Raw genomic sequence first — 13,717 nt, forward strand, 5'->3', positions numbered from 1 at the left:
ACATCTGCTTTAAAATACCGTAAATAATGTTTTTGATGATGTACAGCATCTATATTGACTTAAAAAAAATGTATAAAAGAATTTGTAAGAAAATATATTTTTATTTAGTTGGTAACAAGTAATACTTAGAACATTTTGAAATAATGCATTATTTACAGTCGTTACATTAATACATTACATTTGGAACAATATTTACTTGAGTTTTTTCTGAGTTTCCCTTCCTGGGAGTATGGCTGTCCCAAACAATTTGTCCCAATGGCTGAAGAAAGGTGCAAAGTTACTGTTTGGCTTTTGGTGATGCATGTCATGAGCAGGTGCACCTCCGAACAAACCAAATGGCACCAGGTGGTGAAGGCTCCATGGTAAGTCATAACCTATGTGGTCTTCCACTGACAACCAGATGCTGAAGACAGTGACAATCCAGCTGGTAAGAGGGTGGCATTTAAGCAGGATTGGGTCTAGGTTGCTCCAGAATCCGACAGCCATCAGTTCGGCAGCACTAAGCTGCTGAGTGGACCAGGCGAAGGGGGCCATATACTCATGGTGGATGGCATGAACCCAGCGATACAGGTGAGGATTCTTATGATGTACGACATGCCAGATGAAGTACTGTGTGTCAAACAAAAGAAGTGCACCAAGTCCATCAACGAAGAGCTCCAATACAGTTGGAGCATCAATTGGCAGCAGGGGTGGAGGCATAATGCATTGGTTAATCAGCACCGCAGGGAGGACAAACACCAGGTGGTTGTACACACACCTCAGGAGGCTCTTAGCCATCATTCTCGTTGTTGGAGTTCGCTCTTGCTGGATCTTGTAGCTGTGAAAAAAGGGTACCTTTTCTCCAAGGAGGTCCAGCATAGCAAATGGAACACTGAAGAAGAGGTAGCTGGAGAAGGCAATCATGACCACAAAGAAAGGAGAGGAGATGACAGGAAAGTGATGGAGGAGTAAGTAGTCCCAAACAGGCTGCAGAAGCCTGTCTGTGGACCTAAAGGTAGGAAACTGTAGTGGCATCTCACTGCTGTTCCTCATCTTGTTGGTTCTGGATGCATCTGAATGCCGTGGTTAAAAGTCCTTCCCTTATATAGTGCTGAGTAAAGGACTTTGGTCAAACAGAGCAATGAGACAGCCGTAGTGTTTTCCTCAGCCAGACCTACTTTCAACAATAAGTCTTTTCTAAAAGATTAACCAAATCCATACAAGTATACACCCAAAAGATTTATCAAACAGCCCCAATAGGCTCCGGTCGCACAGTCCCCATACTTGGCCAGAGTAAGTACTAGGTGATTAGTAGACAAATGAAATACAATGTGTACAGAGAAACAAAGTAGATGAAAAAAAGAAATTGGGTGAGGTCAAATCTGGTTGTCTCAGCTACCTATATATATTGCATCCTGTCTGTGGAGATGATCACTTTTCATCATTCATTTATGCACTTTCAAAAGTTTTTCTCAATTTCATTACCATGTTTCTGTAGGAAGTGCATGCTCACAAAACAGAGACTTCTGCTTTGTGTATTTATCTTAACAATCATACTTGCTCAATAACATAATGTCTGTGTAAACTGATTTGAGAGCATGAGTTTTGGAATAAAGGAATGTGCAACATTTTATGTTTTTCTGAAAACTTTTGTGAGCCCCACCGCCTTTAGGACCTACTGTTAGGGTGGAGTACTGTACATTCTTATCATTGAACTTCTGGCCAACCAGGGCAATTGCTAGTCCTGCAAGAGGACTGAATGTGTATATGTTAATTAACTCCTCCCTCACCACTGGTACTGTACCCCCCACTCTCAAACTGGCTGCCATCACACCCATCCTGAAAAAACCTGGCGCTGACCCAGCTGTCCTTAACCATTACCGGCCCATCTCCAACCTTCCCTTCATTTCCAAAACACTTGAAAGAGTGGTTGCCGCACAATTACAGTCCCACCTTGACACAAACAACCTCCATGAACCCTTCCAATCCGGCTTCCGTCCAAAACATAGCACTGAAACAGCCCTGGTCAAAATCACCAACGACCTCCTCCGTGCAGCTGACTCCGGACTCCTTACCATTCTCATCGTCCTCGACCTCAGCGCAGCATTTGATACCATCTCGCACCTCTCTTCCTGGACCGCCTGGCTGGCATTGGAATCACTGGTGCTGCACTCTCCTGGTTCACATCATACCTCACTGACCGCCAACAATTCGTGCAACTAAGGAACCACAAGTCTGGGTGTTCGGGTGTTTCACTGGGAGTGCCCCAGGGGTCAGTCTTGGGTCCCCTTCTTTTCACCATTTACCTCCTCCCCCTGGGTACACTCCTCCGTCACCATGGGGTCCATTTTCATTGCTACGCCGACGAGGTCTACATCTCCTCTAAACCGACCGCTGCCATCCCTCCTTCTTCCCTCATCACCTGCCTTGATGACATCCAGAGCTGGATGAGCAGGAACTTCCAAAAGCTAAACGGCAATAAAACTGAGGCCCTACTCATCGGCTCCAAATCCATCATCACCAAATCGCAACACACCCCAGCTCCACCCATCATCGTCGACGGATTCCCTGTACCCTTCTCCGCCCAAATCAAGAGCCTCGGCGTCATTCTGGACAGCACCCTTTCATTTGCACCCCATATTCAAAACATCACCCGGACTGCATTCTTCCACCTCCGCAACATCTCCAGACTGCGCCCATCACTGACCCAGTCCAACACCGAAATCCTGGTCCACTCATTTGTCACATCCTGCATCGACTACTGCAATGCCCTCCTCACCGGACTCCCCACCAAACTCATCAACAGACTGCAAATCATTCAGAACTCGGCCGCCCGGATCATCACCTGTACCAAATCATCGGACCACATTACTCCTGTACTCATCCAACTTCACTGGCTCCCTGTACAATACCGCATTGACTACAAAAACCTTCTCCTCACCTATAAAGCTCTCCACAATCTAGCCCCCACTTACCTCTGCGACCTCCTTCACAAATATACTCCCTCCCACACCTTCCGCTCATCGTTTTCTGGACTGCTAACCATTCCCACGTCACGTCTCAGTACTATGGGTGCCCGAGCCTTCACCTGCTCAGCACCCAAGCTCTGGAACTCCCTCCCCCCACACATAAGACAATCAGACTCCATCACATCATTCAAATCTCAACTCAAAACTCACCTGTTCAAACTGGCATACTCTCTATAACTGGACCCTGTGCACTTCACTTGTTTTTATGTTTATGTTCTGTTTTAATGTTGTTTCTATCTTTCATGCTTTTATCCTGTATTCTTCTATTGTAAGGTGACCTTGGGTGACTTGAAAGGCGCCTCCAAATAAAATGTATTATTATTATTATGTACTTGAAAAAGAGATAAAGCTGAGATTGCAGAAGTCAAAGGTATTTCACATGAAGTACAAGTTACAGGTACCTAATTCATGTAAGTTTGATCTATAACCATTTATGTCTTTAGCCATGTCCTTGAACTTTACACTTTCCAAATATATCAAAACAACATGTGATGTGTTTCATGATTAATCCCAATATTGGAGTCTAATTTATTTCAACAGATGACATCAGAAGAATTGTTGCATGTTTAATTTGTTGTTGTGTATATTAGAAACAAAATAGTCAAAGCTCTTATATATTATATGATTACATCTTTGGGGTATTCTCCACAGTGTAGTTTATAGTTTAGCATATTCAATTTATATATGTATTTTTCTTTGATTTGATAATCATTTATTTGTTGAGTTATTTGTCCAAAAACAATTACTCCAAAACCTTTAAACAAATCGTTACCATCATTTAAGAGACTTAAGACAAGGGGCCTTGCTTGGAACCCTAATAATCCTATGGAATTTAATAGCAGAAGCCTTCAAATGTTTGTATGTACTGTAGCTCTTGAGTCAAATCAACTGAATTTAATTGTACAGTTTTGCAATGACTATAAAATGTATTGATTGATTGGAGAATCTCTGCCTTCATTTGAACTACTGTTACTTCTTCTCACTTGCTGCTTTCCGTGACACCGTTTTGCTTATGTTTGCGTATTTATGCCGATCATTCCTGTGAATAAAAAAATGGGACAGTTCAAATTCTTAACATTTAGATTGTGTAAACGTGCCAAGCTTGTGCGTGGAAGCCTTGCATGTGTGCTTGTCCGTTTATGACACAGTACCTGTTCATCTTAATTTTGTTCCTGCAGCCCAGTCCTCCCTCCCAGTAGCTGGTGCAGGCCCCTCTGGTCATCATGCCTCCACAGCACACACAGGGCTTCCCATTGCTGTATGGCTGCAAAGGACAGATTCAAGGAAGTTCAAACTCAGGCTATCTCTGCCCATAGGCAGCTCATAGGGCAGATCCAGTACATTACACAAGTTCATGAATGAGAACATAATGGGAGTGGTTAGAGACCTTGACAGTAACATGACCCCTTACAACACTGCTTTATTTGCCTAACCTGTTCTTTGGCACAGTGGCCACAGATCATCCTGCTAGCCAGCTCCATGAGGTGATCCTGGTCTTCATCATGGCACACATCACAGGGGTAGGCCCGACCGCAGCATGGGAACCTGGCAACCCACGCAGAAGTGTCAGCTGGAACCCATTTCCCTTTAAAAACGCAAAGAATCCTTCAAACACAACCAGTGCTGCAATAGAAAACAGCAGCCCGGACCTTAGCCATCGATGACTCTGTTTGTAGTGTTTGCAGGATCCCTTTCCAGGCAGTGGTTTTCCCAGCTGTACTGCAGGATCTCTTATACTCTGCCGATAGTTCAGTGAAGTGTTGCCCTGCCCTGCGAACAGCAGACAACAAGCATACCAGCCTTCTGATACCATATATTTGGACAGAGGAGATAAACCAGAATACTCTCAGGTTAACCATCAATGGGCCACTATCAAGTGTGCTCTGACCTAATTTGTCCTTAGAACATGGTGGAATGTACTGGAACCTTGTACTGTCAACTAAGATGCTCAGTTTGCTGTGGCAGTGCTGGCAGTTGATGGCCATACTCTGACCATACGAAAGGTTCTGAGAAGATAAAATATTTCAACACATTAAGGTCCTTCAAAAATGCATGTTTTTCAGTTGATCTCACATAAACAATTAGTATTGTAATTAGTATTTGTAATTTGTAACATGTAAGCTAGCTCACCTCCAGAGGGCCCTCCTGGGAGCAGCTAAGGCAGCCCACGATGAGTGCACAGTCCTGGAGGATCAGGTCCACAGGAACAGCGTTGCTCAGGTCCAGGTATCCTAGCACGTCACTGTAATGGTGCAGCATGCTGGGTCTGAACGCAGCGCTGATCCCCGAGCTGCATCTCTCACACTGGGCCGTGCAGGGGCTCTTTGCACTCAAGGTTAGATCTGCCATTACCTTACACCTGACAATAACACAGACCAGGGTAGTCAGATATGCTTGTACACATACGCCAGTGGATAAAATCATCAGGTAAGAGGATGAATGTGCACTGTTGCATCAGTGGGGAAAGGCTGGTCTCACCTGTTGCACTGCAGACACAAGGTGATCTGTCTGGCAACCACAGTGGCTGTCTGCTCCCCCAGCGTCAGACCCAGCAGCTTGACCTCAGTGCCTCTCCGAGGATTACTGGTTTTGATGTTCTCCACTGGGCCACCACCTTCCTCCTCCTCCTCCTGGTCATCACATCCAGGGTCATCTTGGACCCCCTCTTCCTCAGTCCCCTCCTTCTCCTCTCCCTCCTCAGCAGTTACAGTACAAGTGACAGGGTCAGCAGTGTCACTGCCGCCCTGCTCCTTGCACACCGCTGCCTGAAGCTGCTGGAAGGGCACAAACTCCAGGCCTGCTCTTGCAACATCAAGGTTTTTTTTCAGCTACAGAGATTCAAAGAAGACAAATGTTCGAAATCACCCTTGAGTATAAAAATGACAGATGGTAGTGCAAAGAATCCATGAGGTCATCATAAACATAAATCCATCATGGAAAGTATTGGGAGTGAAGCACAAGCCAGCCACTTGCTGCGTACAATGTTACTACATTTGCTCCATTAGAGCACACTACACTTAAAGATCCCATGACATGCTGTTTTTGGATGCTTTTATATAGGCCTTAGTGGTACCCTAATACTGTATCTGAAGTCTCTTTCCCGAAATTCAGGATTGGTGCAAAATTACAGCCACTACGAGCAGTCCCACAATGAGCTTTCCTCAGGACGTGCCGTTTCTGTGTCTGTAGCTTTAAATGCTCTGAGGAAGAAAGAGGCAGGGCTAACTGCCATGCTTCGGTCTTTGCAAGCCATGATGTCTTGAGGAAAAACCAATATCGCGATCGCACGGTCGTAGGTCATTTTCTCATTGGTGGGCCAAATTCTCTGTGCGGGCAAAGCAGAGAAAGGGGAGGTAACCTTCCTCCTTATGACGACATAAGGAGACGATTTTCAAAACCGAGTTTCAGCTTTCATTTTCTCAAAGGCGGAGAAGAATACACAGGGCTTGGTTTACACCTATCGAATTTCTAGCCACTGGGGGACCAAAGGCAGGCTAGGGGAACTCATATTAATGTTAAATAACCTCCTAAAGTGAACATTTCATCTCATGGGACCTTTAAAGGCAAGGTAGGTAATGTTGTTGAGAAGCACTTTGTGTCATATTTACCTAAATAAACTTCACATCCAATCAATACATTTAAAGGTTTGACAGTCAAATTAAATCAATTCAATATCAGTGGGCATCGCAGGACTGTAATCAACAAGACTAATAATTAAAGTCAGACCAAAACTAATGATTGGACGGCATTCAGACCGAATGCAATAATTGGACGGGCTACTTGTCTGTCTACCTACCTACCTCCTGGCAGTAGTCAGGCAGGCGTTCATGTGTTTTGGGGGTGTGGCTTTCAAGGAGGGGGTGGGATATGTATCCTTTCAAATTCGAGCTAAAATGGCTACGTCTGAAAGAACTTGCCTATCCTGCCTTTAAGTAATACTTTATGTTTGCTAGAGTAGAGGTGTCTCACCAGCCTGGCTCCCTCTGTAAACAGTCTCTCTAAGCTCCGGTCCAACCAACGAAGGAACGGCCGGAAGAGCAGCTCCACTTTCCCCATCAGCTGATTGGTGGCCTGCTTAGCCTGCAGCCACTCCAGGGAGGCCCGCTGCACATGCCTGTATGGACACAAAACAAATGTAACAGAACTGACATCAAAGTTGTGTGTAATAACAGTGTTCCTGCATTAGTTCCACCTACTGTCCCATAATTGAAGGCAAATCCTGGTCCTGGGGTATATCTATGGTGAAAATCTATGAAAAGATTATCAAATCTGTCTTTAATTGACTTTTGCACAAGATTATGACAAGTAATGATGAGGTAGAAATGTGTGTATACCTCTTGAGGATATTTCTCTGGGAAGCTGACCATAACATCAACTTCTTTGAGGTCAAAAGGCTGTGAAACATAGTTCGACAGTTTGACAAAGGCCGAAACTTGGTCAGCCAAGTTTTACAAAAGGGTTAAAAAGAAAGAACATTTAAGTTTAAGTTGCTTTGGGAAGCATTAGGGAAATTCCATTATTACCCAGTCTGGATCTGTGGCCTCAATTGAAAACCTGTAGAAAGTAACTTGGCCGTCGCCCCGTTCCTGGACAATGAGCTGTTCTTTGGGAAAACGCTTCGTCATCTGCTTAATCTCAGTGTCCCGCAGTTGTTTGGAAAGATGGTCTGTCAGATCACTGAGTCTGACTTCATGAGGGGTACAAGGAGAAGGTAGGCTTGGCCTGGCTCTGGCTACATATCCTTGTACAGACTGGATCTCAAACTGTGAGAAATGCTCCGGATGCCAGAAACGGCACTTATCCTCCATGGAACAGAAGCCAGAGAGGAAATATCGACAGGGCCGGCGGTTAGCTCTATCATGTTTGGCTGACCCAGGCCTGTGACCTACTTCTCCAGAGCTAGACCCCTTGGCCTGGGTGACCTCCACAATCGGGCTTCCCTGATCTGTTTGTCTATTTGTACCGTTTTCTAATTCACCCTTGGCAGATCTAACATCTCTCTTTTGATGGAGGAAGCGACACTTACTCCCAAAATTACAGTGCCGTCCCTGTGCAAAGAACCTGCAAGCCGGTTGAGGGCCACCACGGGCTGGGTCTGTCTGACCCTGGTTCTCTTTCTCCTTATGAGACAAGGAAGCCGATAACCCATGGTTGTCCAATGCCGATGCCTGTGTACAATGTACAAATAACAACGTTTCCAACTATATATTTTACAAATAACATCCACAATTACGTTACCGGTATTTGAACATGAAGTGTGTTATCTTTTTGCTACACAGCAAGCTGACTTTTCATGTGGTTGGTTTCTATACCAATGGCCTAAGCCATTGGTATAGAAACATCACTTCACGTCGACACTTTAGTAGGACGCAGCTATAAGACTGCTGCTTTGACACAATGGCCGTTGAAAGCAACATCAGTGGCACACGTAGCCTACCTCAAAGTTGCTCATGGTGGACTGTTCCTAATAATTTCGTATAAAGTCGCATGCGAAAACGATTAAAATGTGTTACACGTTGTGAAATATAGTAATAGCCTAGAAGGCTAAAGTACGATAAAACACCTGACTGATTACGTGCGTGGTGAAACTGTGGTGTTTGTTTATTGGTTTCAGACCGGGAAAGTTTGTGCGTACGCCCCCTGTTGCTGTGGAGGAAAAGGACACTGCAAGGATCTACTACATTATGTCTAAAACAACCTTTTTCCTCCTCAGAGACGCTTCAGATCATCCCTCTTGGCCATAATGGAAATTATTAGCCTACTACAAAACAATAAATGGATCAACTGCTATGGAATCAACTGTTCCTTTACTTACTTTTATTCGCAGCAGGAAACAATGCGAAAGAAAAATTCACAATGGTTTAAAGCATTTGGCTTATCAGACAAATGTCTCATTGGAAACACAAATCTAATAGCTGTGCATATGCAATAGAGAAGCATAGTGTGTACACTGTATAATTCATTGCACAAAGTTAATTGATAGCCTATATTATGCATTCTTACAGTTTCTTATGCAACAGTCTGTTCATACGGCTCAAAGGGTCTTTTCTTGTTTTGAAATCAAGATTAAAAGCTTAAAGTAAAATTCTGAAGGAATTACTTAACAAATTAACTTGCAGGCTCTTGTCAAACTTCCAACTTCATTGGTAATGAAGAGGTCTGTCATTAACCACTGTAGCACTGATTAACAATAATAAAGATTACAAATAATAATGATTATATTACTTTTATACTGTTTTGAATGTTCTGAATATAATAAACAATGTTTGATGTCCAGGAGAGAATTATGCCTATCTATGAATTATGTTGCTGGAAGCATTGATAAACTGTCATTATGCTGTTTGCTAAAGCTTGCTTTTGCCTGCATAGCCATAATATCGTTCTTTGTAAGATGCAAATATGAAATCTGCGACACTAGATTGTAGGTCAGAGATCACAATTTTACCAAAGTGTATAATGCCATGCAACCTTTAACGAGGAAAATAGGAAGAACGTCAAGGCCATATCTAGGAGCCCTATCTAAAGACTAAACAAAAGCTATCGAGCACCATGAATGCGCCGCGTCTTCTTTCTGTGCTTGCAAAGTTATGTTGATCGTCACCCCCCTCCCATATTGTGATACTATTTAACCGCCCTTTATTCCTGTATTCTTTGTCCAGTCCTTTGAGATGCTCAGCTTGAGTGTCAGACACCTGCACTTTACATATGTAAAAAATATTTTGATTTGGTCTTGTACTTGGCAACTGACTTCATTGACTTGGTACTTTCACAGCAATAGGGTAGAATAAGAGACTTCTTCAATAATAAACACCTAAAATATATCCAAGTTAATTTAGACATACTATAAGGGCAACCAGCCACTCTGTTGTCTTGTCTATACTTCACATTCAGATACCCTTGCTTTTAGTAAAGGATTTATTGAACAGGAAATGGAAAACCCCTACAAGTGTCAGCGCACTCAGAAAGACATTTCCATCATCATCTGTTTCGTCGGAAAGGTTGATGGAGCATAAAGGTTGATTCCTTCAAGCCTTAAGGACATCCAAAGACAAAAGAAACTACTGACAGTTGACAATAAGTACAGGATTCCATGAGTAACAACTGCACTCATACAGAAGCTCAATGGGTCTTGCAGTTCTGGTGCATTTGAACAGAAAACCTAGGCACTGAATTCACAAGCCGTAACAAATCCTTCTTATTACAATGTTAAATATTTTGAACTGAGGTTTAACACATGAAAAGCTGATATTGCTTTTTGAAGTCAGGACAGGGGCCTGTGGAAAAAAACTGCCATTCAACACATGGACTGAAAGGAGCAGAATAAAGCCAATTTAAATGTAAACGTGCGCACTGGATGTACTGGAGCTGAAGCTTCTTAGTTCAGAGGCTCCAAAACCATTGTTCAAATATCTATATAAATAAGGAAAGAAACAAAAGAACTACAGAGCAATATTGAATCATGCAACAGTATCGATGAAGATATGTGCCTAAAAAACAAATGTATTTGTCTCAGACAGTATAAAGAAAAACACAGACAGAAGCTATATGTCTCACTCTGAACAAAAGGCTTTTCTGTTGAGACATCAATGAATACTTTTGTTTAGATACTGTACAAACATGTTAGCAATGTGTCCAATGTTCTCTGTCGGGTGTGTTTTGGTGTAACTGATGAACTGGCGACGTAGCTTCCGAAGTTCCACCATGTTGAGACTTCGAGTGAGTTCTATGTTTGAAATCAAGTTAAAGGAAACACCAGAGAAAATCATTCTGAGCTGAAAAATACAGTATGTGATCATTATAATGACATGTTGCTACATCAAACAACAATATCAAAAAGGGAAGTTTAAAGTGAGCCAGAGGAACAAAGCATCCGGTTCCATTGGTTGTCTCCTGCCAAGCCAGTCAAACTAAATTCTCCTTTCCAACATCCCACACGCTTGAAGGCAAGCCCTTTCAGACGATTCCATTGATCTGCTGCTATCTGGAATGAACTTAATGATGGTCTTTGACATAGCCACGCGAACATATTTTATCAGGGGGGTGCTTAATGTTGCGGGGCCGCGTGGTGGATCGTGCTGTCAGCAGGGGGTGCTGCAGCACCCTCAGCAGGGGGTGCTGCAGCACCCTCAGCACCCCTAGTTCCCACGGCCATGGTCTTTGATGCACATACATTCATCCACTACCCATGGCAAAGTATTCTAAGAAGTTTGGTCATTTAATGTAGGCTGGCTAACTCAAGTCAGTTTCAGACATAGGGTTAGTCAAATGGTGGCAATACATTTAAACATGGCCAATAACTGAACAGTTATATTTGGTTGGCTTTTCTATCTATAGCCTTGTAGGTGAACAACTATAAATGGATTACATCAATTACTGGAATGCCATCAGTAAAGGATATCTTTTCTGTAGCACCTGGTACTGCAATGACATCCCCAGGAACACTTGTCTTCTGTGAGTTCAGAATAGCCTGAAAAACAGAAATATGTCATCAGATTGCTGGGGTTAAAAGAGCAATTCAAGACTACACAGAAATTCTGAACAAATGGATTCAAAAGGAAAATCAGGGACACTTTTGGATAGAAATCCTCACCATCAATACATCTTGTGTGACCTTGTCCAGCTCATACAAAAAGTTTGTTGATGACAGTGGTTGCTGTAATTTACAGACAAAATAAATATATAATTGAATATAAAAGGGGCCATATTAAGCCATGTGCATCATACATCAACCATAGTTAACAATCAGCACAGATGATTTGACCCAGTTGAAATTGAATATGAAAAGATATATAGTCGCCTATTGTTTTTTATTTGATTGCGAGTGAGAATGAAAAAGACAGAAAGAGAAGAGAAAGAGTGATCGAGAATACCAAAGTGATCCATTTCTCACACTCTGTGTCGACTGGTTAGGGGGCGGGGGTTTTCTTTTGAGGATGGCATCTGAGATGGCTTCAAACTGAAGTGTGTCTTCTTTCTGAATAGTGAAAAGTGGGCTGTCCCATCTGTTTCTGGAGTCTGGTGCTTCAAACCTCAAAACTAATGCATCCAAGCTGCAAAAACAAAAGATAAATCTACATCATACATACACTACATCATAACTCTGAGTGAGACAAATGAACCACAACATACTTACATCTCCTGAGTGTACTGCTCATCAACATCCCTGTGTGTATTCCATGCCGAACTCACTTCCGCTGATGTCAAACAGTACACCTACGATGCATAAAATGAATCACTAATAATCTACAGTACACAACATTTTGAATAGGCTATATGTGTTGTGCAAACACTGATTGGAAATATTAATAATACAATGCTTTAAAAGGGGTTTACTTCTGCAAGACCCTGTAACTACTATACCCCTTTTTGTAAATATCATAATGCTGTAGGAATGCATCTGTACTCACCAGACAGTGAGGCGTCTGTGTGTGTTTAATAAGACAGAAAAGTTCATATCTGTAACCTAAAGGATGAACAGGTGGAACAGTACATTTGAACTAAAGTACTGTCAAAGTGAAACACATTTCACACTTAAAGTGTGTTTTAACTATGAAATATGTTGTTACCTTTTATGTAATTCAATGAATCCAGAATGACAATATCATCCTTACTGACCTTCCTATTAACATAAATGAACACGATGACATTAACAAGCCTGTCAAGAAAACTAATTCAGAAACAACTTTGTAATGCCATAAATCTCATACATCTCATACATAGTTTGTGTAGCAGAATTTTAAACTAATTAACTCACCGCTCCACCTCAGCTCTTAAAGCTCCTCTCACACTTTTCTCACTCTGTGAATCTGTTAAACGTGTCAACCAGGGGTATGATGACTGCACAAGCATATCAGACTAATGCTACAAAATATTAACTGCCCCATATGGAAGCTCATTGGTATCAAAACATTACCTGCATACATGGCATTTCTCTCGATGCCCAACGTTCCATCTCCTACAACATGAACTTTTCTTTCTGTGTTCTTTTCAAAATATTCTTTTAATTCTACTGCCCTTCGTGTTTTCCCACTACAAGGGAAACCACACAGTATGATAAGTGGCATGTTGTCTCATGTAGGCTAATTTGTGTAGTATTGAGTGTGAAACAACATGCAGCTAGCAGTCTGACTCTGACCTAAAACGGAAGAAGTGTGATCGGAAGTAGGAAGTGTTTTTGAATCACGTGAAATGTAGCCTGAAACCAGAGAATAGGTGCGTTCGACATGGACGTACTTCATGCAGTGGTGCAGCCGGCTGACTTGAAACATTGAATTCTGGTTAAGGCCGCCCAGTTTACGGATGGGCGGGCGCACGGATACGCACGGATAGACTGCGTTTATGGTTCTCCGTAGGCTGTGGGTGCTGAAAACAATTCACCGCCAGAAGATTAGGTGGCGCAACGGTTTTTTGTAAATCGTCGTGGAGTGTTTATTTACCTAGGTTATCGAGAAGTCGGAGCAAATTTACAAATTAGCCGTTTCATCAATAAAATACTCACATTTTCAGCAACTACACTGCCCATTTCTCGTCATATTTTAATTCAGATGCTGATTTGGGGGCGCCGTGATAAACAGGACGAACAGAATCCTTTGACCGCCATTGCTGTAAGTTTTTACAATTCATATTTCAGCTAAACAGTAACATGTAAATCAGCGTCTGAGTTAAATACTTTTGCCTCCCTTCCCGATCCAGCCGATTCGCCAGTTGGA

The 13,717-nt window shown here is 42.6% G+C and overlaps 3 protein-coding genes across 3 annotated transcripts; all 3 read right to left on the reverse strand.

The window, feature by feature from the left end:
* Positions 1-34: 34 nt before the first annotated feature.
* Positions 35-2,354, reverse strand: ch25hl1.1 (cholesterol 25-hydroxylase like 1, tandem duplicate 1). The gene has a single exon (XM_062461604.1). The coding sequence runs from the start codon at positions 1,030-1,032 to the stop codon at positions 193-195; it is 840 nt and encodes a 279-aa protein (XP_062317588.1). The 5' UTR covers positions 1,033-2,354; the 3' UTR covers positions 35-192.
* Positions 2,355-3,253: 899 nt separating this feature from the next.
* si:dkey-24l11.2 (uncharacterized protein LOC100034462 homolog) lies at positions 3,254-8,630 on the reverse strand. The gene is made up of 12 exons (XM_062461603.1): positions 8,446-8,630; positions 7,532-8,176; positions 7,343-7,402; positions 7,205-7,257; positions 6,978-7,122; positions 5,487-5,836; positions 5,139-5,367; positions 4,897-5,014; positions 4,658-4,778; positions 4,442-4,553; positions 4,160-4,272; positions 3,254-4,047 (listed from the first exon to the last, which is right to left on the reverse strand). The coding sequence occupies exons 1-12, from the start codon at positions 8,458-8,460 to the stop codon at positions 3,978-3,980; spliced, it is 2,031 nt and encodes a 676-aa protein (XP_062317587.1). The 5' UTR covers positions 8,461-8,630; the 3' UTR covers positions 3,254-3,977.
* A 1,279-nt stretch (positions 8,631-9,909) lies between these two features.
* On the reverse strand, positions 9,910-13,178 carry kti12 (KTI12 chromatin associated homolog). The gene is made up of 9 exons (XM_062461606.1): positions 12,922-13,178; positions 12,763-12,814; positions 12,575-12,627; positions 12,416-12,471; positions 12,142-12,221; positions 11,899-12,058; positions 11,599-11,661; positions 11,404-11,475; positions 9,910-10,732 (listed from the first exon to the last, which is right to left on the reverse strand). Exons 1-9 carry the CDS (start codon positions 13,070-13,072, stop codon positions 10,592-10,594), a joined length of 828 nt encoding a protein of 275 aa, XP_062317590.1. The 5' UTR covers positions 13,073-13,178; the 3' UTR covers positions 9,910-10,591.
* Between the last annotated feature and the right edge of the window lie 539 nt (positions 13,179-13,717).

Source organism: Osmerus eperlanus, chromosome 5 (genome assembly GCF_963692335.1).
Source record: "Osmerus eperlanus chromosome 5, fOsmEpe2.1, whole genome shotgun sequence".
In the NCBI taxonomy this organism is placed as follows: Eukaryota; Metazoa; Chordata; class Actinopteri; order Osmeriformes; family Osmeridae; genus Osmerus; species Osmerus eperlanus.